The 26,951-nt window shown below is 44.7% G+C and overlaps 2 protein-coding genes across 2 annotated transcripts; both read left to right on the top strand.

Annotated features, from left to right (window-relative positions):
* Positions 1 to 5,597: 5,597 nt before the first annotated feature.
* LOC123136245 (phosphoglycerate mutase-like protein 4) lies at positions 5,598 to 17,898 on the top strand. Its single transcript, XM_044555579.1, has 7 exons — positions 5,598 to 5,873; positions 6,748 to 6,880; positions 15,525 to 15,575; positions 15,816 to 15,926; positions 16,077 to 16,208; positions 16,818 to 16,893; positions 17,456 to 17,898. The coding sequence occupies exons 2-7, from the start codon at positions 6,779 to 6,781 to the stop codon at positions 17,677 to 17,679; spliced, it is 696 nt and encodes a 231-aa protein (XP_044411514.1). The 5' UTR covers positions 5,598 to 5,873; positions 6,748 to 6,778; the 3' UTR covers positions 17,680 to 17,898.
* Positions 17,899 to 21,451: 3,553 nt separating this feature from the next.
* Positions 21,452 to 24,005, top strand: LOC123133799 (eukaryotic translation initiation factor 5). The gene is made up of 2 exons (XM_044553208.1): positions 21,452 to 21,515; positions 22,224 to 24,005. The coding sequence occupies exon 2, from the start codon at positions 22,466 to 22,468 to the stop codon at positions 23,765 to 23,767; it is 1,302 nt and encodes a 433-aa protein (XP_044409143.1). The 5' UTR covers positions 21,452 to 21,515; positions 22,224 to 22,465; the 3' UTR covers positions 23,768 to 24,005.
* Positions 24,006 to 26,951: the final 2,946 nt, after the last annotated feature.

Genomic DNA, 26,951 nt, shown 5'->3' with positions numbered 1-26,951 from the left:
AGCGACCAAAGTCTGTGAAGGTTTGGAAGTCGCCTGAAGACTTACCATGAGTGATTGGACGAGGTCTGTGTGACCTTAGTTCAAGGAGAATACAGTGAGGACTTGGTGTCCTGAGCTGCGTGCTCAGTGACTGGGTGTCCGGGACTGTGTGTCCTCGAGTTTAAATACTCAGCCGCTCCAACCAGACGTACAACTGAGACAACAGTTGGAACTGGTCTACCAAATCATTGTCTTCACCAACCTTACTGGTTCTATTTCCTCAACTCTTTCATTTCCTCATTACTGTGTTGAGTGTTTGTTCATATATGTGTTTGAAGATTTTGACTGAAGACTTTCTCAATTTCCTCAGTTCAATTTCTTCAGTCTGTTTGTCTTCATCTTGTGTTATCCTGTGTTTACGCTTTCTGTACTCCGTGTTTGTCTTCATTTCATCATGATGACTATGTATGTCTTCTGTCATGCTTACTTCTGAGTACTTATTCCGCTGCAAGTAGTTCTTCGCTAAGGAATTTCCTCACCCGCAAATTCCTCAGTGAAGAATTCATAAAAATCGCCTATTCACCCCCCCTCTAGTCGATATAACGCACTTTAAGATCCCCACCGCGTCCTCTTGCCATGCATGCCGGTATTGCCCCCGTTGCCGCTCTCTTTTTGCCTAGATCTTCCATCTAGTTTTTAGGGGCAATAGGCATTGTGTTTCTCGATTTTTGGCTAAGTCGAGGCTTGAGTAGGATGGAGATGGCTTCTAGGCCTGTTGGATTGAAGTTTGGTAGGTTTAGTTTTGAATTTGGCATCCACGGCCGTGCCGGATCCATCCACGGCAGTAGGGAACCTCCGTTCCCCGTCTAGAGCGGTACTACCGCTCATCTGGAGCGGTACTACCGCTCAAGCGGTATTGCTGCGGTTAGGTCGCGGTACTACCGCTGGTGCCCAATTCCATCATTGTCCTACCAATTTTTGATCCATGTTGCTTTGTTTGGAGGCTTATGCTCTTTCTGTCATGGTGTTTCTTTTGCTCGCGTGTTTGGTTCCAGGTGATGAACACCCTGAGCAGCAAGCCTATCGTGTCAACCCCGGACGTTCAACGTCAAAGCGCTACCGCACCTCTAATATAGAGGGTGCTTCATCAAGCTCCCATCCTTTGCCTCAACTCAAGAAGAAGCCTGCCAACAAGCCAAAGCCGAGGGGCAAGACTATGACTGAAAACTACCAAGGAGTTCTGGGAAAGGCGTCTCTGCAACCCCTATGCGGAAGACCAAGAACCCACTTTGGTCAACTGTCTGTTCTGGAATCGTTTTCAGTTTGCCATCTTCTTTGATGTGATCAAGGTCAAGAAGAATCTCTACGTTGATGTGCGCTCCATCAACACGAATGCTATGGAGAAGGACCCTGAGTACTTTGGTGAAGCCCTTCAGATGTGCTCTCAGCTGAACATCCTCAGAATCATGCAGTTCAACAAGGACTTTGATGCATACTTGGTGGCTCAATTATATGCCACTGTTCATCTCGGGACTGATGCTGAAAGGACCCTGACTTGGATGACAAATGGCAAGTTGCTATCTGTCAAGTGGAAGGCCTTCATGGAGTTACTTGGGGTGGAAGATCATGGGCTTGAGACTCCAGTTGGCTTCCGTCCTCACCGCAATACCACCTCCACTCACAAGCAAGCTCTCTGGCCCTACTGTTCTGTGAAGAAGCACCCCATGACTGAGAAGGTAACCTATGAGCTGTCTGCCTTTCTGGACATCCTTCACCGTGTTTTCCGAGAGACTCTATTCCCTCGTATCGGGAATCTGGATATGGTCCACTCCTATCTTGTGGATATGCTACTCTTCTGCCAGCATGAGAAGGAAACAAACACTGGCGAGTCCCTGGACATCTCTCATGTTATGTGGTCTGAACTTCTTTCTGCCGTGTCTGAGCGCAAGTGCCCAATCTATGGTCCATTTATCATGTTGCTCATTGAGAAGGCCTGGGCTCACGTCTATCCCAAGGTTATGCTGGAAACTGGAGAATTGGTTTCTCATGAGATCAAGCGTCTTAGGAAGAAGGACAACTAGGGCACCCCGGCTCCTAAATCTGGAGGTCCATCTACTGCTGCTGACATAGATACCGAGGGCGAGGCTGAGGCTGCTAATGATGAGGATTATGAGCCCTCTGGAGTGGAGCCCTCTTGGGCAAAGAAGCTTAAGCATAAGATGAAGAAACTCTTATGCATGGAGTCTCATGGCCAGTACATGTCACATGTCTCTGAGAAGAAGGCCCGCTGCCGTCACAAGGAGCTCATGCGTCAGTTGGGTGCAACTGTTAACAGCGAGTCTGAGGGCAGGATCACCGATGAGGAGGAGTGGGTTCAGCAGCACTACTAGTGGACCGATTCAGACGCCGAGCAGTTTCCGACCGAAGACGGCGATGCAGACGATCCCGCTGAGATGTGATGGTCGAGATCCTTAGTTTGCTATCACCTGGAGCCGTAGCAACGCTCTTTGCCTTTTTGGTGTCTCGATGCCAAAGGGGGAGAGAGTATAGGGATTTGTGTCTTTGCTGAGTTGCGAGTGTGTGTGTCTTTGTGGTTTATTTGTGTCGTTGCTTTCTCTTGTCGCTTGCTTGATTTGGTTGTGTGCCTGTGAGACCTAAGTTCCAGTCATATGGTGTGAGACATATGCTACCTTATCCTCTATTATCTATGTCCATCAAGTACTTTGGGAATCTGTGAGTTGCATGCTTATTCTGTTATATACCCTGCTCTCGTACCCATATGCTTAGGTTGTTGGACTATAAAAGATAGGGGGAGTGTTGATCCTAATGTGTGTGCTTTGCATTCCAAAGGCACTACTAATTAGGTGCACACATTCAGGGGGAGCCCGTCTATACTTTGTAGTTCTAAGTATATCTTTATTCTTGTTCTATCCTTGTGCAAATCCCTTGTTGTCATCAATCCACCAAAAAGGGGGAGATTGTTAAGGCATATCTCTCTCGATGTAGTTTTGGTGATTGATGACAACATGTTTGCGGACTAATCGTGTGCTTTGAGCATTTCAGAGATCTATCATTTGGCACGAGACGATTCCTTCCCCTCGGAGTTTTAAACAAGACGGTGTAGCTCTTTCATTTCTGTTTTGGTGGACATGTTTTGTAGGAGTCACCGTACTATCAAGAGGGGATCCGCTTTTGATAAGGCTAGGGTGGAATCAACACGTACACATCCATTTTGCACCCCCTGAGCCTTCCCGCTTTGATTGAGGCTTTCTTCCCCTTCTATGGGTTTTGGCTTGGTCCCAGCGGTAGTACCGTGGTGCCCAGCGGTAGTACCACTCAAGAGACACAACGGCAGCACCGCTCTTTAGCGGTAGTACCGCTTGTGGATCCTCAGCTGTAGTACCGCTGCAGTACCGGGGTCCTGCCGCGTCGACTCGAGGGGGTCGCCCCTCGTGTCGGACTGTGCGACACTAAGCAGCGGCAGTACCGCCCTACCACCACGGTAGTACCGCACTGGGTCCATCCCTTGCCCATGTGCCTGCCCTTCCTGGCTGCACGACAGTACCGCGAGCGGTAGTACCATTGGGGCCAGCGGTAGTACCGCTGTCCCCTGCGGTAGTACCGCTCTCTGCAGGGATGTTCTGGGGGGTAACAGTTGGATTGTTCCCCCCACTATAAAAGGGAGTCTTCTTCTCTAAAGTTGATTTACCTCTTCCCCCAAAAGCTCCATTGTTGCTTCAAGCTCCATTTTCGCCCGATCTCTCTCCCTAGCCAATCAAACTTGTTGATTTGCTCAGGATTGGTTGAGAAGGCCCCGATCTACACTTCCACCAAGAGAAATTTGATTCCCCCCACTAATCCCTAGCGGGTCTTGTTACTCTTGGGTGTTTGAGCACCCTAGACGGTTGAGGTCACCGCGGAGCCATAGTCCATTGTGGTGAAGCTTCATGGTGTCGTTGGGAGCCTCCAATTAAGTTGTGGAGATAGCCCCAACCTTGTTCCTTCAAGGGCACCAATAGTAGAATCACAACATCTTGCATTGTGTGAGGGCGTGAGGAGAATACGGTGGCCCTAGGGTGCATTGTGCCTCCACACCGCTCTAATGGAGACGTACTTCCCCTCAAAAGGAAGGAACTTCGGTAACACATCCTCGTCTTCATCGGCTCCACTCTTGGTTATCTCGTGCCTTTACTTGTGCAAGCTTATTTGTGTTGTATCCCTTGCTTGCTTGTGTACTTGTCGTTGTTGCATCATATAGGTTGCTCACCTAGTTGCATATCTAGACAACCTACTTTGATGCAAAGTTTAATTTGGTAAAGAAAAGCTAAAAATTGTTAGTTGCCTATTCACCCCCCTCTAGTCAACTATATCGATCATTTCACAAGCCTCAAGGGTACCACCGCTCCCAACGCCTCGAGGCTCATCGTGGCTAGGATGCAGTGCTTGTTGGGATGGATCAATGGATGTAAGCTCGATTTACCCCCTAGTGAAAATCTTACTCTATCCCGTTCAAAACGCTCATCCCTAATTGGGCATGCCTAAATCAAGTGCCAAGTTAATGCCCAAGAGGTAGATTGGATGCCTAGTGAGTGATGCATAGAATGCGGGCATGATAAAACGATTCCATCGGGGACAAAGGGCTTACCGCCAGTGACGACACCTGTTGGTGAGGTGATGAGGCCGGTGATTGATGCCGGCGGTCATCGCCTAGATCTTTCCTCCGATGCTCACCGTTCAGATCTTTGTGCTTGCCGCCGTCAGTGTGAGAGTGGTGAGGGGAGAGTAAGCAGTGAGAGAGGGTGATGAGCGTTATGGCGGCGCTTCAGTAAGCAACACGACGTCTTGAGCATGGCTCCTCGCGTGCAACCTCAGACGCCCACATGCCTTGAGTTGCATTGCTTGGGCTGGGTGTGGAAAAGCGGCCAATTTGAGCATTCCTACTCAGCAGGGCTTGGAGGTGCTTTAAATATCGTGCGGGTTAAGATTTAGGTGCAACACAAACAACTAAACGGGCCGAAACACCCATAATCCTTTTCCTGATATTCACAACCATGTCGGGTGGTTGTAGATGCAAGAACACCTCAAGATTGATTTCGTCAATACATTTTCGAAAAGTGAACTTGACATAGCTCAGATGGTTAGATTCTTTGCGATGGAGCCAACTCACCATGATTCAATTACTAGACTTGGCACTTATGCTCGCATTTTTATAAATTTATTTCAGACTTTTCGGCTATGTTCATTTGGTGGAAGTAGGCATTCCATCGACTACGGAGGGGCCCGTGGTGACTACGCAATCTCCAGATGATGTCGGCTCAGTCTCTCGGAGGTGCTCATAGGATAGGATATGCGTGCGTGCATCATAGGAGTGAGTGTATGTGCGTATATATGAGCATCCGCGTCTGTAACGTGTTAAAAAACTTTGTATTAGACTTTTTTGAGCAAAAAAGTAACTATATATTTTTTTGAGCAAAAAAAAAACCTTTAGATTTTTTTGAGGGTTAAAAAAAAACCCCTTTAGATGAAGGAAAGCAACAGGGCTGGATATGGATATGGGGTGGCCTTTGGGCTTTGGCCACTCAAACGTGCGCGTGAAGTTGTTCGGCCTGGCTCAAACCCAAGTTACCAGCGACCGTCGAATCGATCCATTAGGCAGCCAGCTCTGGCTTCATCGCCAACGCGTCGGCCCAGCGCCCCATTGCCTAGTGCAGTCGCTCCGCGGCACTGGAGCAGGGCGGCGCCCCAGCAGCAGCGGCGGCGCGCGCCGCGCTCGCCGGCCCAGGCCTTCTCCCCGCGCTCCGCTTCCCCGCGTCGCCCGCCTCTGGTCGGCAGCGCCTCGCCCGCAACCTCCTCTGCTCGGTTCCTCCCAGCCGGCGCCGAATTCCCTGCTCTAGGTGAGCAATCTCGTCCGTCATCTCTCCTCCAGTTCCGCTGTTAGTTGGATTCGCCGTATCCGTTTGTGCTCGACGTATCGGGACGGACCTGGGGCCCTATGCTGCTACCTCTGGTTGATTCAGCGAGGCGAGTTTAGACTTCAGATTAGATTAAAAATCTTCTCTGCCGCTTGTTTCTCTGTTTTGTTTCCAGCTTGCAGATTATTTTTTTAGGAAGAAAAAGGGAAAACCATGCCAGTATTTGTAGTGATTGTCATGGCCCGTTGTTGAGTAGTATTTTATTGGTGACCTAATAATACCTGAAGGCAGATAAGTAGGCATCATCCTCTTTGCTTTTCAGTTTTAGATACCTGTTGATTTGCCATCCTGAGCATTGCTTCCTTCTCATTGTGAACCGAGGCCAATCATGTGAATACATCCACATTCATTGGGCTATTTAATGAAGGATGGTGACATGGGTAAGATGTATGACTGCCTGTATACTAGCCTAGTAGTTTGTACTTGAGTAGTTCAAGTATCGTCATTTGAGTGTTAATAGAAGAATACTGGCGATTAATCAAAATTTGGGAGTTGCACTTGCGGTTAAATGTCCTTTGCATGTTGCTACTTGCTAGTGGATTTGCTTCTGCATTGCATCTTTCTATAGTTTGCACGGAACCATTGGTAATTTCTAGGCACTATCTGATTTGGTTTTTATACTGACCACACCTGTGATGTATGGAATGTTGTTGATTTTGCAGTTCGTGCCATATGGATTGATAGTGTAATCCCGTGTTCCCTTTCTGGGAAATACCTTTGGCTGAATTGGATTTTTCAGTCTTACCTTGTATGCAGAACCGCTAATGCATGATCTTTGACTTGTTTTAATCTATAGGTGGCAGAATCTCTTCGCTACAGCTTTAGGGATGTCGTCCTCTTCCACAATCGAGGGCAAGTATGGTGAGTTCACCGAGGTTGTGGTGGTGCGGCATGGCGAGACTTCCTGGAACGCCTCGCGCATCATACAGGTGATCAGAATTGCTGAATACTCCCGTCTTTTTTTCATTGAATTTAGAGCTTGGTACTATACTGTTAAAAGATAGGCGAGCCAGCCGGCTGATCTGGCCTGCGGATCAGCCGGTTTGTGGGACATTGGATCAACCCCCTTCTAAAGGCCAGGATGCTGGTTATATATGTCGTGTTGTTTCTTCCGTTACAGTCCATGCTCAGTTGCATGCATACATTTTTTGACTTTTTTTCTTTCTCATTGGCCTGGAACCCTGGTTCTATACAGGTGCCCCTTTGCAACATGAAAACTACACGCGAAAAGCTTGCATAGGATGGAACATGGTTTGTCTTTGTCTCTACGAGGATGCCATTGAGCTCTTGGCTATTTCTTGTAAATTCAGAGCATGTCCAACTCTAGACGCTTACATAGATGATAGAAAACAGAATAAATATTATATAATAAAAAAATCACCGAAACACTCAGTTTCTAGATTGAGCCCTAATTACATGCTTTCAGTAACGGTAGAACCGGTCGGAAAAACAGTCCCTGCACGCAATATTTTAACTTGTGTGGAAAAGTGCTCGACACCACATTTTGCGTCGATGCCACGTGTGACGCTAGGATTGGTTGGCCCAACTATCCATCGGCCAGGATATTACTCCCAGCGCTTTCTCCTAGCACCCGTGTCGGGCATGCTCTTCCAAGTTGGTCACTAGCAAGCATGATTTTGCCCCTCAAGCGTCATGACTTTGGCTTACAACATCGCTAGCATGGCTTCCTAGCATCACAATTCCGGCTTTGCTGCAGCAACATCGTCCATCCTTGTAGCGGTGCGCGTTATTGCAGCATTGTTGGTCCATCTTTGCAGCATTTCGTTATTCGGCTTGTAGCATCGCTAGTTCAGCCTTGCAACGTCATAATTTCACCTTGCAGCAGCGGTGTCCCCACCTTGCAGCATCGCTGGTCTGGCCTTGCAACGTCACTATTCCAGCTTTGCAACAACAGCCGCCCGCTATGCAACGCCAAGCGTCTCGATTTTCAGCATCATCCGCTAGGCATTTCAGCATCGCTATTCCAACTTGCACTAGCGACAATTGTCCTTGAAGCGGCGCGTGTCCGGCCTGCAACGTCGTGCAACATCGATGCACGGTGGCCCGGCTTAGAAAATGAAACAACGATCATCCTTGCATGTCGAGCACTTGCAACATCACGTGACCGGCGAGAAATTGGATGATGAGGACGTTGTCTCCCAACAGCCTAAACGTGAAGTTGATTCGTTAGTCCCGACAACGTGCTCGCTTGTGGAGCTTGTATTGGTTAGTGAGCTCTATGACCAACTTGTTAGTTTTGAGACGCCATATCCATGCGAGGCAGAAGGTCGCAGCCCTCTGCAAACGTTGCTGCCCGCGGCGGCCTGACAAACCACGAGTCTGAAGGAGTACCACCGCAAGCACGCAGTGGTGGTAATGGAAACAACAACCACTACCACGACAACTTTAGCAACAACTTCGTCGGCTCCCATGGCAACTCTAGAGGAGGTGATCACCCTGACAGTACAATATACTGTGCGTGGCCTCCGGAAGGGAGCCCGGCAACATGCCTGCCTCGAGGCCCGTGAAGCTTGGTGAAGGTCTAACTACAAGAGGGGTAGATCAGATCGATCTCCTATAAAACCCTAGCCCCCGTCATCTATATAAGGTGGGGGCTAGGGGTAGTCCCATCTACATTGGTAGAACCATAGTCTCATACTTCATCCTCCATGGTAATCCTCGCATGAGGTACCCCATCATGAATACAAACCAAAAGCAAAACGTAGGGTGTTACTCCTTCCGGGAGTCCCGAACCTGGGTAACTATTTCGTGTGATCTCCAATCTGATACATCCAGCGACGAACTGGTTTATGTATCGTCAGTTGGCGCCAGGCAGGGTAACAAACGTGGTCGGAAGTACCAGATCGGATGTCACACGAGGAAGTTACCCAGGTTCGGTCCTCCAGGAAGGAGTAACACCTTACGTCCTGCTTTTGGTTTGTATTCATGGTGGAGTACCTTGTGCTGGATTACAATGGAGGATGAAGTATGAGATTACTGAGAGTATGGTTCTACCAGAATAGATGGGAACGATTGCCCCTAGCCCCCACCTTATATAGATGACAGGGGCTAGTGTTTTACAGGAGATCAATTTGATCTAAGCTGTCGCCATCTTGGCTTGCACGCCAAGATGATTCATCGCAATGGGCTTCCGCGATCCCCTTTTGTAGTTGGACCTTTATCAAGCATCATGGGCCTCGAGGCAGGCCTGCTGCCATCCTCCGTTCCGGGAGGACACCCCCGGTGTATTGCATTGACAACAGGGCCAAGGAAACAACCACGATAGCTTCAAAAACAACTCCGTCGGCTCCCACGGCCACTCCGGAGGCGGTGATCACCGAAAGGAAGAACAACGGGGCCAAGGCTACGCCAACAATTACCCCGTCTCAAAAGTTCAGTGACAAATTTGTCGCTAGGGCCACCCTACACGGAAGTGTTGAGGAGGTATGGTTGCTCCTATGGTGGATAAAAAAAGAACGTGGGGCCAAGCATAACATTGTACGCTGTTGACATGAATTGGTAAGTGAACACGGGAGACACATTCCACATCACCGCCAATCTCAACCAATTGAACACTCGTGACCGCTACAACGACAATGAACAAGTCCAAACCGCCAGGTATGGACATTAGTCATATCGATTATTCATCAATTCAAACCCCAAATCGTCCTCTCCACCTCAAAGATATTCTTCATGTTTCTCAAGATAGTAGAAAGCCTTATATCTGCTAGCAGGCTTGCACGTGATAACAATGGCTTTCTTAAGATTTAGGGGCTGTTTGGATTAGGGCCCCAAGCTGCCGTGCCAAAAAATATGCGGTGACTGAGCAGTTAGTTGAGCGCTTGGTTGGATGCCGATAAATTGGCGTGCCCCCGCTTGCTTGGCTTCTCAGTTCAATTTCACACCAACGTTTTGGCGAGAAGCGGACGCCTCCTTAGCCAATTATTTGGCACACCCGTGAATTGTCAGGGCTCGCCCCGCCGACATCCAAACAGCCCCTTATCCTCGCTCTTTTTTATCAAGGATTAGGAAACAAGGAGAACTTTGCTTCACGGCAGGGGTAGAAGATTATACCCCCTCCAGGCCACTTTGTTAACTCAAGGAAAAGCTTGTTTAGTGTCATCAAACCATCTTTGGAGAGATGACATTGTCGTCTAGATCATCTACCGTGATCTATAGTTATGCAAGTTGTTAGTCGCAATAACTTCCATGTGCTAGCAAGTCGAATAAAAACACTATGCGTGATACGTGTCAAAAAGCCAAGAGTCATCAATTACCATATTGTAATTTGATTAGTGAACTAAGTGCTCCTTTAGAGCTTATATTTTCTGATGTTTGGCGCCCTGCGCTTGAGTCTTTTGGATGGAAGAGATACCATGCTAGTTTTATTGATGATAGCAAGTTCACATGGATTTATGTAATCGAACACAAATCTGAAGTATTCCAAATATTCCATGATTTTCAAGCTCTCGTGGAACTACAATTTAGTAAGAAAATTCTTGCTATTCAGTCTGACTTGGGAGTAGAGTATGAAAAACTCAACTCTTTTTTTGTTTTACCAAAATTGGTATGTCTCTCATCCACACACTCATCAACAAAATGGCTCTGCTGAGCGAAAACACCGTCATATTATTGAAACAAAATTGTCTCTTTTAGCTCAAGCATCCATGCCCCTTGAGTTTTGGATGAAACTTTCAATTGCCGCCACATATCTTATAAATCATGTACCTAGTAAAGTCATCAATTTTGAGACTCCACTAGAACGTCTGTATCATCACAAACCTGATTTATTCATGCATAGATGCTTCAACTAACAGTGGTCTATTTGAACAATGTGACGTTTTCGCACATCAGGGCCATTTTGTTGATGTGTGTGTGGACAAGAAACATGATTGGAGATACCAATTTTGGTAAAAAGAAGTTTGAGTTTTTCATATTCTCCTCCCCAATCAGATTGAAGAACAAGAATTTTCTTGCTAAATTGTCGTTCCATGAGAGCTTGGAAATCGTTGAATTTTTTGAACACTTAAGATTTTTGTTTGATCAGATAAATCCGTGTGAGCTTGCTAAATCATCAATACCATAATATTTCATTTGTCCAACAGACTCGTGCAAGGGCCCAAACATCGGAAAATATAAGCTCTAAAGGAGCACTTGATTCACTAATCGCTCGGATATGGCAATTGATGGCTCTTGCCTTTTTGACATGCATCATACATAGTGGTTTTATTCGACTCACTAGCACATGGAAAGATTATTGCAACTAACAACTTGCTTAACTATAGATGACGAGGATGACCTAGAAGGCAATGCCATCTCTTGAAAAAAGGTTTTATGGCATTGAACAAGCTTTTTCTTGAGTTCCTCTCGGGGTGGGTTGTGTGGCATGACGAGCTGCGGGGCCATCCCCTGATTCGCTTGAGGCTGGTTATTCCTGCACGACTCATATAAATGGCGGGGAGCTGGTTCGTAGGTGCTTGGCCTGTGGGGCTCTCTATTGCGGTTGCCTGACCTATGTCTCTGCTGGGAGGCCGTGCTGACCAAGTCACCGGACGTCCTGGCGTGGCTCTTGGATAGGGCATAATTATCTTGCATGACCACGGTTGTGTTGAGAGGCTCCATCCCTAGCTTAGATATCTCCTTGTCCGGATATCCGTTGGGGAACCTCACATTAATGAGGGCTCCTACCGCTGCCTGGATATTCTTTGCCGGCGTGCGATAGGACTTCGGGCTTGGATCTATGGCATTCTCGAGTGCTTGATCCATCCTTCTGCTTCGAAGAGCTAGGGCGGCTGTATCTGCCGTCGGCATGGTCTTTCGACTTCTCTGGCCAGATTGGAACTGCTCCTCAGACCTCTGCAACTCGGCTGTGCTCCTTTCCAAGCGTCTCTTTTCCTTTAACCTTGTTGAGGGTCGCCAAGATTTCACCCGGGTAGCCTCTTGGGCCTCGTTCTCCAAGATCGGCTCATCAATCGCTTCGATGTCATCATCATTGATTTCTTCCGCCTCACTGCTTTCCTCTTGGTTCGTATCCGACGTGCCTACCATGTAGCAGGCCTTGATTGAGGCCGCCTTCCATGGTCTGTGAAGTGCCGTAGTTGGCGGGCGGCTATTGGCTTAGTCACCCATCTCCTCATCGGGGTCGTCTAGCTTCTTGATGATGGCGGTGAGGTCTTCCACGTTAGCAATGAAGTGGGTGGTGGGTCGGTCAAAACATTCGGCCTGCTGCTCCTGGGCCTGGCATGACGCCAGGCCTTGGAGGACAAGCTCGCTGCGTGAGGCGGCAACTGGCGATCCCATCTGATTCTCTGAGTTCACTGCCCAGGACCTGTGTGGGCCACCACCGTCGGAAGCTATCTTGGCTAGTCGAATAGATCCGAGGGGAAACAAGAGACCAGTTTTACCCAGATTCAGGCCCTCATGATAGAGGTAATACCCTACTCCTGCTCGTGTTGTATTCCGATGGGTTGTACAGAGTACAAGGTACAATCGAAGGATTGATCTCAATGTAATCTAATGTGTCTATCAACTAGCTCGGGCCTTGCTTATATAGGACCTAGTCGGCTGCGTCGGTGGAGGGGAGTCCTCCATAGATCCGGCTTCCTTGTCTTGTACGGCAAGGCTTCCAGCATCCTCCTTCTACAGAGCCCATGGGCCGGCATGATGGCCCAGGGTGGAAACCGACCTAGGGATCCTCAGGCCGGCCTACTTGGGCCGACTACCAGCAAGGTGAGGCACCCTTGGCCGTAACACCATCACTGACCCTCCACCATGCATGGACATGCACATCTCAAAACTGGCGAGCTGGCCGTAGAGCTCGCTCACCGATACAGGGTCGACAAGCGAGCACATCGCCGAGATACCTGATCAAAGTCCTCGGCTAGGCCGCTGAGGATGTGGGAGACAATGTCCTCATCATCCAATTTCTTACCCGGGGCCTCCATCACATTAGAGGCCCCTGAGCTTGCCGATGTACTCAACTATGCTCGAGTTGCCCTTCTAGGTGTTTGCGAGTACCATCCGGATGTTCACCGTGCGTGTGCGGTTCTGTGACGCGAACTTGTCCTGGACCATGCCGCCGCCATGGTGTAGGAAATAACCTGCATGGAAATTTCCCTCGGTAGGGAGGTGAGCAGGAACGAGTACACCTGCTGACCAGCTACAACCCAAACCTCATATTCAGGGTTAATGTGTTTCCCTATTGTCTTCCTGTCCGTCGCGATCGCGTCGATCTCCTGATCCATCGAGGAACCCCTCCATGTGAGCGCCCCTCACATGGGAGAGGATTTGAGCTCACCAGATGAGGTCATTGCCCTTAGAGAGCTTCTTGGTGACACCATGGGCGCAGGGGAAACAGAGATGGTGGAGTTTGAGGAATAGCCTGGCCAAGGCTCGTTGCAGACCAATCCGGGAGATTCACAGGTATTCCGTTTATATAGGCACCCATTGTAGCAAAGGATAAACCCTATTCTCTAACTACCTATCAATTTATCTTTTACGTCTAGTTGTAGAAAAAGTTTACTGGCTAAATATCTGGGAGACTGTCTTGAAGAGGACTATTTAATAGAGATTATTCACGTGTGATGCACTCACTGGCGGAGGACTCCAACGGGCAAGGCGTGGCGGCCGCCATACCTTGAATCGCAGTAATTTTGTTTATACCTATCCATATGCATCTCTCGGCTAGCACGAGTTTTTAGTTCATGAGTCGCCGTGAGTTTTTCGTTGAGTTCGAGTCGATCCGTACAATTACGATCTAGTCTCTACAGGGTCGCATATCTACGTGTGGTTCTGGCTAGCCGTGCGTGCACTATTCAAAGGAAGATCAATCAAGCTGCCAAGTTGCTTGCTTCTTCTAGCTTTGCACCTACGCGTACGTATACAACTTCCGGTGGATTTGTTCTAGCGTTTTAAAAGCCAACACTCAACTTTGCATCCTTCATGGCCGGCAGAATGCAGTGCTGCGTAGCCGCGTCCCCAAAGTGCGGAGAGCGAATGGAAGGAGCTAACAAGTTAAAAGGGAAGGGATATATCTATACATTTTAGTAGCATTTTTTAATAGCTTGTAGGAGTAATATGCAATTGTAATGATTTTAGAACTTTAGAGACAATTTAGTGTTGTGGAGATCTGAAAAATATGCTTTGAAGTACTCGATAGTGGCAGTAGCTCCAAGGGTAGGGCCTTCATAAAATTGAGGAAGATTTTCAAAACAAGGGTTGGGCATTGTCATTGCATGAGTCTTCTACGCCATTGCGATACATTTAGATTCTTTTTCTATTTAAACATTTTCATTTTCCTTGGTTATTCTGTTGAGGATCACATGAAAATATTAATGTGCATTGTTAGTGTGTATTTACTATTACGATTTTGCATCAAGAAATTTACTGAAGAGTTCGCCCCACCTTAATTTTTTTTCGTCCTCCGCCTCTGGATGCACTGATGTCAACATGTGAACTTCGATATATTATAGGCATCTGATGTAGCAATTTACAAAGCAACTCAGGAAGCAGCTTAATCAGTTTTCCTTCAATTGATTCTTTTACTTGATTCATTGCAATATTGTCAACCACTATTTTGCTTCCGTTGCTAGCAGTTGATTTCTAAGCCACCTATAGCAAGAGGAATTTTCCTTTCATGTCCTCATTTTAGTTTGTCATGTAATGCGCAACTGATTTCTAAGCCACCTGTAGCAAGAGGAATTTTCCTTTCACGTCCTCAATTAGCTTGTCATGTGATGAAACTTAGGACTTTTGAGGTAATGCATGTTTTCTCACGCTACTTTTTTGAGAAAACGCAAATGGCTTTTGAGTTTCATTGCATTGGAAAGAAAGGGGAATTTACATCCTCCTAGGAGGTAGTTTTACACAGCCAAGAGGGCCTCAGTGGACATCCCAGGATGGTGGCAAAACGACCCTGAGCCCTTGGGCTCCGGCCTTTGCCCAACATCGGGTCTCACGCCACTTACAGAAGACTACAGTATTTACATATCTTCGCTTCGTATCTTCGTTGCATTATCTCATATTCTAGTTGTGTGCCTCGTTAAAATTATATATCTTGCTTCTGCTCTTGGAGGTGCCCATTGGTCATTGACCATGGGCCAGGGGCAGCCATCCATTGCAAAAGCAGCTTAAGAGATGACAGACAGTAATGTTATACCACTGCTATTGTCAGTTTTCACCTATACATCATACTTGTACCTGAATAAGGAGAGAATGTCAAAATTTATGTTCTGTTGCTCCTCGGTGTAGATTTAGATTGCCTGGTAGCTACAAACACATATTGGCCTTCTCTTAATTGGGCAAGCTATAGTAATTTAGTATTTCCAGCTTTCTCTTGCAAATGACCATGAATTTGTGATGGTGCTGAGCCAATTAGCAGTTTTGTAGTGTGTGTGAGCAAATGCCAACAAATAATAGCGTCCTAGGGCCATTTTCCCTTATCCGATTTTATAATCCAAATAAATAGGTAGGAGCAATAAATTTAACGGCATGATATGATTTTCAACTCTGGTGCGTATTTACACATTACCCAACCCTCAACTGATCTGATAAGCTATCCTACTCTTGTGTTAGGGGCACTTGGATGCAGAGCTGAATGAAATTGGGAGGCAGCAAGCTGTTGCGGTATTGTATGGCTTGCTTATATTACTACTCCCTCCGTTCGTATATATAAGTCTTTTTACAGATTCCACTACGGACTACATACGGATGTATAGACATATTTTAGAGTTTAGATTCACTCATTTTACTCCTTATGTAGTCTGTAGTGGAATCTCTAAAAAGACTTATATTTAGGAACAGAGGTAGTACAAGACATCTGGAGTAGCATTTTTTATGTGGAACTCGTGTGACTCTAATGCCCAGGTTGCTCATCGGCTGTCTAAAGAAGCCAAACCAGCTGCCATATACTCGTCAGATTTGAAGCGGGCGGCAGAGACTGCAAGAACAATAGCAAAAATCTGCAATTTACCAAATGTTTGTTCGTTCACCTTGACCCTTTCTGTTATTCAAATATCTCGAGTACACACCACATTGTTGCCACGTAATTTGTGCAGTCTCTGCATCTCCACACATCTTGACAAATTGCTTGATATAATATTAATGAGCAAACAATTTGCATTATAGGTTGTGTTTGATCCTGCACTTAGAGAAAGACACATAGGAGATGTGCAGGGCCTGACGCTTCAAGATGCTGTCAAAGAAAAGCCAGAGGCTTACAAAGCTTTTATGTCCCACAAGAGAAACCAGCAAATTCCTGTAAGCATTCACATTTTTCTACTTTTGAGAAAATGTTTTATCAGTTGATTTTATTTTTTTTGAGCTAAAAGTTGATATTAGTTCACTGACCAGTGGAGAATGCTGTACTTAGAAATATTGCAAATACATGGTTGGGTGTAACCGTAGTCTTAAAGATGTCACAAGTAGATATGCATTGACACTGCACCATTCAATGGCCTGCATGTAGTCAACATTTTGTAGGCTTGAACATGTTGAACATGGATTGATCTTCCAGTGGCAAGAACATTGTTCACTTAATATGACGTGCTCCTGAAATCCTAATGAATTGAGGTATTAGTGCAAGTCACTGTTTTTGGTACCCTGCCGTAGACTTGCAGCTGTTTCTGAGGGCAACTTAACAGACAAACAACTCTGCCATATCAAACTGTCATTTCTTATGAACTTACACACACAACAGGTTCATATAGGTTTGTAAATGAAAGACGGTTTTGTATTCTAGGTCGATTTTTATCATACAGGATGCTCAGACAGCTTTTCTCTAACCAGCCGTATGCTTGTATCAGCCGCATGCATTAGCTTGTCTCGAAAGATTTATTGTTCTGAATTTTTTGGGGCTTGTCCTTTCAGGGTGGTGGAGAGAGTCTTGATCAACTATCCGAGCGATGTGTCTCATGCCTGTATAAAATAGTCGAGAAACATAGAGGTAAACTCCGGGCTTCAGACTTTTTACTGCAAAAAGCAAAAACAAAACAAAACTAAACTTTGAGCTTCATTTTTTTTCGTTGACATATAACTGGTATTAAATCAGACTATTATTTTGTAAACTTGACAATCTGGATAAATTATATATTTCAATCTCGAAAAAGAAAACCCTGAGAGTTTGCTCACCACCTATCAAAAGGAATGCTATTCAAAGAAAGGGTGGGCTTATTGGCATCCTTTGGTTCTTGTGGGCTGTAGAGGAGATACTGTGTTGATGTTTAAAACTTCAAATAACCGTTAAAGAGAAATATTAAAGACAAAAAATACTCCTTCCGTTCCTAAATATAAGTTTTTTTAGAGATTCCACTATGAACTACATACGGAGCAAAATGAGTGCATCTACACTCTAAAATATGTCTATTACATCCGTATGTAGTTTGTAGTGGAATCTCTAAAAAGACTTGTATTTAGGAACGGAGGGAGTACCTGTTATGCATGAGATCTGCTTACTTGGCTATGACCTCCTGAGCATTTCTGATCTTGTTTTTCTCATTTACTTACAGGGGAGCGTGTTATCCTAGTCTCTCATGGTGGAACCATCAGAGAGCTCTACAGGCACGCCAGTCCCGTGCCGCTCCGCGGTAAAATATACAACACGTCGGTTACTGTCGTGCTCGTTTCTGGTGACACTGGCCGCTGCATTGTCAAGATGTGTGGAGATGTTAGCCACCTTGAGGCCACCGGTGTTCTGGAGAATGCCTTTGGCGGCGACAAGTCTTCAGCCTAAGAGCACCCTACCTGCAGCAGTTCGCGCATGTAGAGGATACAGACACAGTATCATTTTTGTCGTCATGTTTTTGCTGTAACACATACGAATGGGATATATGGAGCGGATGCTACTTGAAAACGAATACGGATCAGATGTTACGGATGCTACTTGAAAACGGATACGGATCAGATGTTACGGATGCTACTTGAAAACGTATACGGATCAGATGTTACTCAATTCGGAGCATATATGGATCTTAAGATTTAGTGATGTATTACGTGCAAAACTAAGTTAGCAAATGTGACACAAAGTTATCTACTCGTAAATAATCCCAAATGATAAGTGTTGTGTGTGGCACAAAGCAACATGGTTCAAACGTACTATTAATATCCATTTTGTCACATCAAATAGATGATATCAGTGAAATCTTTTTGGTTTTTCAGACTTAAAAAATGTTGTATCTGCTAAATAAAAAAAATGTGTTCATTATTAAATCTGTCTCGACGAGATCTTTAAAACTAGATCCTGTTTTGATATGCTTTGACAACTAATTTTTTTTTGCTCAAAAGTTGCCATGATGTTTACATTAAAGTTGTCATATTGTTAACACTAAAGTTGCCATGATATGCTTCATCTATTTTTTATTCTAGATTTTAAAGCTACCATTGTATTTCAACTATTTTTCAAGGCAAATTTAGTAATTGACCATGGTAATTTTTAGTAATTAACCATGGCAAACTTAATTCATGGATTATGGAAATCTTTAGTAATTCTTCATGGCAAATTTAGTTTATAGATTATGGCAATTTTAGTTTACAGATCATGTCAATTTTAGTATTTTGATCACAAAAAATATTTTAGTGCATGAATCATGCAAATTTAAGTAATTCACCATGGCAATTTTAGTGCATGGTTCATGGCAAATTTGGGTCATGGATCATGCATTTTTAAAGTAATTGACGGCAAATTTCTTTATAAACCATGTCAAAAAAAAATTATGGTCATGACAATTTTTAGTAATTCACCCTGATAAGTTTAGTTTCTTAATTCCTTTTTTTAACATGTCAAAATTTACTTTAAACGTACGAGAAAAAGTAGTTGAAAACATAGCATGACAACTTCAGTGTAAACACCATGACAATTTATGTGCGATAGACATGACAACTTTTAACACAAAAAAGGTCATTGACATATATCGATATGAGATCTAGTTTCGAATATCTCGTCACGACGAATGGTGAAAACGGTTTTTCAATTGAATTTTTTATTTAAGAGATAAAACATTCTAAAAACTAAAAAGATGCAAAAGATTTCCGCTGACATCATCAATTTTTCACTTCTGCATGCATGTGGTGACATGGCGCAATCTGTGACCATAGGGACGTTTGGGCCAAGCTACAAACCACCACTCACCAGTCACTTATCGCGGTCCTAAATTATACTCCCTCCGTTCGGTAATACTTGTCGGAGACATGGATGTATCTAGACATATTTTAGTTCTATATGCATCCATTTTTATACATTTCTCCGACAAGTATTTCGGGACGGACGAAGTAGATGAATAAATACTACCCCCCCTCCCCCCCCTCCCCCGTTAGAAAATAACAGTCTCTCAGACTCATTTAAACCCAAAGTGGGTAGGTTTTGCTACAAAGGAACCTAACCAACAATTTGCATAATAATTTCCAAGTGTAATCATACAAATACAAAAGTGTAATTTGACCACTTTTTAGGCTTTTTATGTTGTATAATTGAGATTTGGGGCTATAACCATTTAATTAGTAGGCATATTTTTTCTCAAAATATGAATATATATCCACTTTCACATCTACATTTTTTTAATTGTCTATCATATTTGTATTTATAAGATAAATTCAGATATTTTTCACATCAAGTTATATATTTTTCAGATAATGATGTCAACTTGCTATACCAGTATTTTCCCGAATCAAACATTGGGTATTCCAAATTATCCGGTGCTACTTCCACGCCTACAACATTTTTTTTATGATTTGATCATTTGAAGATTGTTTTTAGGGACATTTGAAGATTGTTAATTCACGGGTCACATGATATATGCGGTCAGTTTTTTTTATGAGGGAATGTCATCACAGCGGATTAGATTGATTTGGGGAAAAAGATACATCGTCAGCCAGTACATCAACTAAGAACTCAGGTGGGTCTGCCGTCCACACAATCGTTTGAGCATCAACCACCATACTAGCTATCACATGAGCTGCCAAATTTGCTTCTTTAGGACAATGAGCAAAAGCAACCGAAGTAAAATCGAACATAAAAAAGTACACTCTTCATAAGTCGCCGCGGCAGGTCCGATAGAGTTTCCCCTTTGTTGCATAGTCTCTACCACTTCCATGCATTCCTGACCCAACAAGTAGTTCAGAGCATCACATTTGGCCAGCAAGAATCAATCCATTTAGGAGAGCTCTAGCTTCAGCTCCAGCTAGATCATCCACAAAAGGAACCCCCGAGGCGCTAGCTGCAATGAACCTAACCATTTCATCCCCAATGATTAGCAAAATACAAATCTATACCTCATAATAAATGGGCTATTGCTTCTGGCAGTACGTCATGGAAATTGTTTTCAAAATTATAAAATATTACCCACCAACACTACTATAGGTGATAAAAAATGTTTCACACATGGGAATCCCTCGCCTTGGGCGGCCCATGCAGTAGGGACCTCCTATATTACGCTCTGTGCGTTGGGAAAAGACCCAGCACCTGTTTGGGCTGTCCATGTCCGTGCGGCCTGTTTTCAAGTTTTTATTTATTCCTTTTCTTTTTTATTTTTCTACTTTAAATAATTTGGGACTTAAAAAAAGTTCCATTTTTTTTCAAAAATAGAATTTGGAGATAAAATGTTTAGAAAATCATAAAATGTTGTGGATTAAAAAAATATTTGCAATTTTGTAAAAAAATGTGTTACTTATTCAAAAAATCTTCAAAATTTTGAAAAAAAATCGAAAAAAAAGAATATTCATGATTTTTTTAAAAATGTATGTGTATTATAAAACGTTAACGAAATTGAGCAAAACTTTGCCAATTCAAAAAATGTTCATGAACGGAAAAATATCCTAAAAATTTAAAAACTGTTTGTGACTTACAAAATAGTTTATTCATTCATGAAATGTTTGCTGATTCAAAAATGATCCTGCATTTAGAAAATGCTCATTAAATAAAAAAATCGTGAATTTCAAAAAAGTTCCACCTGTTTCCAAAAAAATATTTTCATTCTAGAAATGTTAGCCAATTCAAGAAAATTGTTTTAACTTTTTTGAAGTTTGCAAATACTATAGAATATTCATCAATTCAAAAAATGTTCTTGCTTTTAGGAAAAAAATGAGAATTTGTAAAAGTGTTCATGAATTTAATAAATGTTCACAATTCCAAATATGTGCACGAGTTTAAAACAATGTTCACGATTTCAAAAAGTGTTCATGATTTCATGAAATTGAGAGTGATAATGTATCTCGGTGATGCAACAAAATGTGATCATTATGATTCTTTTTTTTCTCTCTCGTTGCAATACACGGACCCTTTTGCTAGTAATTTGAAAACAGTTTGTTTATACCCCGCAAAAAAAAACAGTTTGTTTATGCTCCCAGTACAAAGCATGGGCAATTATCCGGTAACTTAAAAAAAAAAACTGTTTCTAGCACCGGTCGGACTCTTTCTCCTGTCAGAAACCGTACCCATCACGAAATCCACCCGGCCGCCCCTCGACCGCTATAAATAAAAGCCGCACGCCCGCCTTGGATCCTCTCCTCACAGCGCCCGCCGCCATCGCCTGCAGCCTCCTGCTCGAGTTCCCCCAGCCGGCGCCGAAGCCCTAGGTAAGTAACCTCGTTCTGTATTTCCTTTTTTGTTTTGTTATTAAATCTAGCGATTGTTGCTGTGGACTGGGCATGAGCTAGGGTTTCGTTGGGTGTCCTCGTATATATAGAGAGAAAAAAAATCTTAGTATCGTCGACTACTGTGTCTGTTGAGCTGGACCTGATCCGGCGTAGGTATTATTTGTTTTTCATGAGGAACAATTTGATCTCCACGGTTGTAGCCCTGGAAGCGATTCAGCGTTCGTAGCGTATATTTGATTCTGTGCTGCTAGTTTTGGTTTATTGCTTGAGATCATAGATTAAATAAATATTGTTCAGTCCACGCATAGATCATATCTAGTACTAGTAGCAGACTAGACCTATCTGGTCATTTAGGGACCTAGAGCAGAAGTGAAAGGTGCAGTTTTGTTCAGTCCAATAGGCTATATTCACTTTTGATGAACATGCGGCCGTTCTGTGTTGGATTTGCTTCTGCGTCGCGTCTCTAGTTTGCACGGAACCATGCCCATTGTTAATTTCTAGGCACTATCTGATTTTGTTTATACAGTCCACACATGTTCTATTTGGAATGTTGATTGCCATATGGATTGATATTGTAATCCTCTGTTCCCTTTCTGGCATGATGATACACCTCCTGCTGATTTTTTTGTCAATCTTGCCTTGTATGAAGAATCGCTAATGCATGATCTTTGGCTTGTTTAAATCCAGGTTGCAGAATTTCTTTGCTACAATCTGACAAAGTGGAGGGCTCGGAAGTCCAAGTTTCTTTCATGTCTGGACAGCACTCGCTCTACTTCGGATCAGTTGGATTGCCGGGAGAGTGTTCTAGTACATCGAGAAAAAGGGATAAGTTTCTCTTCCCTCACTTGCCACTGCTCAAGGTCAGCTCAAAGGCGGCTCTTGCTTCTGAATTTGGACACGGCTGATAGGATCAGAAAGCTTGAGCCAAGATGGCGCTGCAGAACATTGGCGCTTCGAACAAGGATGACGCCTTCTACAGGTACAAGATGCCCAAAATGCTAACCAAGATAGAAGGCCATGGTAATGGCATCAAGACAAACATCGTGAACATGGTTGACATAGCGAAAGCACTTGCCAGGCCAGCTTCCTACACAACAAAGTACTTTAGCTGCAAGCTTGGGGCGCAGTATAAATTTGATGACAAGACAGGAGTTTCCATAGTCAATGGTGCCCATGACACTGCAAAGCTGGCTGGCCTTCTTGAGAACTTCATCAACAAGTATGTTCAGTGCTATAAGTGTGGCAACCCTGAAACAGAGGTTGTCATCTCGGAGAAACAGACGCTGTCTCTGAAATGTGCTGCCTGTGGCTTCATCTCGGATGTTGACATGAGGGACAAGCTCGCTACATTCATCGTGAAGAACCCACCAGAGCAGAAGAAGGGAGGCAAGGACAAGAAAGCTATGCGAAGGGCTGAGAAGGAGCGACTCAAGGAAGGTCAGGCTGCTGATGAGGAGATGAAGAAACTCAAGAAGGATGGGAAGAAGAAAGGTGCTGCATCCAAGGACAGCACTGCAAAACGTGTTGCTGCAAAGAAAAATGCTACCACTGATGGTTCTGATGAAGAACATGCAATCTCGCCAACTTACAGTCAAGGTGCTCACTTTGCGGCTGCTGCAGACGACGACGACGACGATGATGACGTGGAGTGGCAGACTGACACGTCAGCAGAGGCTGCGAGAAAGCGCATGGAGGAGCAGCTGAGTGCGGCGACTGCCGAGATGGTCATGCTTGCCACCGAAAAGGCAGAGAAGAAGAAGAGGAAGAAACAGGCCAAAATGACTCCATATGATGAACTGGTCGAGGAGATCAAGGCCAGCTTGGGCAATGCCGCCACTCCTGCTCAGATCAAGGCTGTGCTGTCCTCCTCAACCCTCCCCGCCAAGGACGCGATGCACGCCCTCTTTGAGGCGCTCTTCCACGGTGCGGGCAAGGGGTTTGCAAAGGACGTCAAGAAGAACAATGACTACCTTGCTGCTGCCGTGCCTGATGAAGGGGCCCAGATGCTGCTGCTCCAGGCCATCGAGGCGTTCTGCGGCAAGTGCAGCGCCGAGGCCCTGAAGGAGGTGCCGGTGGTCCTGAAATGCCTGTATGACGGCGACGTCCTCGAGGAAGAAGCCATTGTCCAGTGGTACGTTGAAGCTGTTGCTGCCGGCAAGGACTCCCAGGTTGTGAAGAATGCCAGGCCGTTTGTGGTCTGGCTCCAGGTCGCCGAAGCGGACGAGGAGTGAAGAGGCCGTGCCCGTTTGATCCCGTTTATACGCTTTCTTTTTCTACCGCCTACTTGCTTTAGGTATCTTTTGATTGTGTTTGAATTTTCCATTTTTTGGATCAGTATTTTAAGTGTCAGACGTTAAAACACTTGTTGTCATCATTGATTCAGTGTTGAGTCGGTTAAAATATTTCTTATAACAAATTATGTCTTTTGATAGTGCTTGAAGTGTCCATTTTTGGACCAGTATTTGAAGTGACAGTCGTATGCCTCGTTTCCTGCATCCGCTGTGTCCTGTTTTCAACTGTTTCTTATAAAAAATTATTCAGAATTTGTAGTTTTCCTTGTTTTCCAAAATTATGCTTGCATTTACGGTTGTAACAATGGTGCCGTTTACTCTGCTGTTGCTAAGGGCATGTACAATGGTTGATAAGATAGTCTTATCTTAAGTTTTGCATGTAAATTAGAGATGACAAAAAAACATGTTTATAATGGGTCATCTCTTAGCCTTATCTTCAATAATTAGTTGTTCCTAAAAACATGGTGAGACAAATTGTGCTAAGAGATATCTCTTGTCTTCTCTAAGAGAAGACAAACCTTCTCTTATGATTTCTCTCTCCTCCACCTCATCATTTATCCTACGTGGCACCCTTAAGATAGAACCATTGTACATGCCCTAAATGTAGTAAATAAGTTGTTGAACATTTGTAAGAGCATCTTCAATAGATGGTCCAAATTTTGACGGTCTAAAACAGAAGATGTAATATGGACTGCCATATGGTGCGTTTTGGAGCTCCGAAAAATGCTCAACTCCAACAAATGATCCAAATTGGAGATGTAAAAAAAAAGCAACTCCAATAAATGATCCAAAATGAAGATTAAAACGACCAACTACTACTTCATCTCAACATAGTTCAAACATGAAATTCAACATAGTTTCATACACAAATTCAACTACTACTACTACTAGATGAAACTACTCCTTGTCGTTCGAGTTGCAGAACTGCTTCCAGAACTCGTCCTTGGTCGGGTCATCGCACCCCTCGTCCTCCTCCTCGGAGTCACCCCAGTCCTCATTCGACAACTCGATAGGGATCACAGTCGAGGGGCCAGCCTCGTCCTCCTCCTATACCCCCTTCTTTTTCGCCTCGATGTCGCGCTTCTAGTAGTGCTCCAGCTCGGCCTGGACGTACTGCGGATGCTCTCGCGCAAACCGAGCCATCGCTGCCTCATCGTTCTTGCCGGGAGTGATGACAACCGCCAGTCTCTTCTTTGCCTTCTTCGCCGGCATCTCCTCCATCCGGATGCCCTGCGTCACGAGCCACTCCGCCACTGCCTGGGACTCGATCTGCGGGAAGTTGAGGTCCGTCTTCGGCCGTCCGGCATGCCACACCGCCACGTCGTAGGCACGCACGGCATCATCGGCGGTGGGATACGTGCCGAGCTACCAACGCCGCCCTGCGTCAGAGAACTCCACTCCGAACTTCCCGGAGTGCTTCTCCCTCACGCCGAAGAAACCGTACTTGCCCTTCGGCGTCTTCTTCAGCGTCATCAGGGAGCAAGCGGCGGACGGACCGGAGGCGGAGGCGGCCGGAGAGGAGGCAGACGGAGCGGCGGCAGGCGGCGACCCAGGCGGGTGGAATCAGCGGTGGGGGTCTGGATCTACGGTGGCCCGGCGTCGGAGAGCTGTGGCGGGGCGGCGGCCGAGCGGGGAGCTGCGGCGGCGGGCGGGCAGAAGGGAATGAAGTGGCAGTTGGGCGTTTGGCGGGCGGCCGCGGTTTTGGACCAGTTGCATCTCGTGATGTAAATTTGCATCACAAAGTTTTCAATTTTACATCACCGGAAGGCCGCAGTCCAATTTTTTTACATATGGACCGTCTGTTGGAGCAGCGTTTTTTGCACCATACGGTTCAAAACTTAGGTATTTTTACATTTGGACCATCTATTGGAGATGCTCTAAGTAGACCACAAGTATTGTGTGGTGATGTCACTTGTGTAACCTGTATTAGTTCCGAGAGCAGGAAAGAGAAGTATTCCCTCCATCCAATCCAATAATATAAGACCGCTTTTGACAAACTTGACGAGCCTAGCATTAGCATGTACAGACATGGTCTCGGAACACTGGCAACCAAAAGATCGAACATGAGTCATATAGTAGATATGATCAACATAAAGATGTTCACCATTAAAGACTACACTCTAAAAAAGCTCTTATATTATGGAACGGAAGAAGTACATCTTTTGTTATAACCAAAATAAATAAATACTACACTGTAGCACCGTGAATCTCCTTGTTTCACATTCATCATCTCCTTGTCCTCTGTAGAGCAGGAAAGACGAGTACAAGGCAGACTGACCGACACACAAGTAATAAAATAGCCATCGTCCCCTTGTTTTTGGTGCCACCCAACCTTCCACTACCACCTCGCGCGTAAGCTGCCACTCGCACGCATCGACAGGGGCGGAGCCAGGATTTGAGCATAGGGGGGTGAAGATGGCAACAACAATACATGGCACAAAAGATATAGAATAGCACGTAAATATACCATATGGTTTGTTTTCAGTTTTAGCTTATTCGGAAGTTTTACTTTGTGCCACAATATTTTGAGTAGGACTTTGCATTCCAATCAAGCAGAACACCTCCTCAATCAGATTAAAAATTTGGTACTAGAGTGATGCTTAATTATTTTCTCTTTATTCTTGAAGCATAACAAACTTCAAAATAATAAATAGACTTCTAACCGGTCTTTTAGATTTTGTGTTATGCGATTCCATGTTAATAGCCCATTACAAGTGGCAACTTAATGCTACGTTGTTCTAAAAAACTAAAGGGTACGTGATACTTAGTCCCCGCTGGATTCTGCTGGTGGTTAAGCTGTCGCTCATGTTCAGTCAAGACAGACTTAGATTCAGTTAACAGACGGACTAGATCAAGTGCAATTATGAAGATCCAATGGCTCACATTCGCTCGCCTACTTACTACTCCCTCCGTTCCTAAATATAAATCTTTCTAGAGATTTTACTATGAACTACATACAGATGTATATAGACATAGTTTAGAGTGTAGATTCACTCATTTAGTTCGTATGTAGTCTATATTGAAATCCCTAAAAAGACTTATATTTAAGAATGGAGGGAGTATATCGTGTCACCGTCCCTTTTGTACTGCATTTTTTCTACCGTTGTCGGGCTATATAAAAGCC

This window comes from Triticum aestivum, chromosome 6B (assembly GCF_018294505.1).
Source record: "Triticum aestivum cultivar Chinese Spring chromosome 6B, IWGSC CS RefSeq v2.1, whole genome shotgun sequence".
NCBI lineage: Eukaryota > Viridiplantae > Streptophyta > Magnoliopsida > Poales > Poaceae > Triticum > Triticum aestivum.
This window is presented reverse-complemented; position numbering and strand designations above follow the sequence as displayed.

Bases quoted from the DNA above. Each gene is read 5' to 3' on its own strand.
- LOC123136245 (XM_044555579.1), top strand. From the start codon at position 6,779: ATGTCGTCCTCTTCCACAATCGAGGGCAAGTATGGTGAGTTCACCGAG. The intron at 15,576-15,815 runs GTATTGTATGGC...TCTAATGCCCAG, and splicing joins GGAGGCAGCAAGCTGTTGCG to GTTGCTCATCGGCTGTCTAA. The intron at 16,894-17,455 runs GTAAACTCCGGG...ATTTACTTACAG, and splicing joins AATAGTCGAGAAACATAGAG to GGGAGCGTGTTATCCTAGTC.
- LOC123133799 (XM_044553208.1), top strand. From the start codon at position 22,466: ATGGCGCTGCAGAACATTGGCGCTTCGAACAAGGATGACGCCTTCTAC.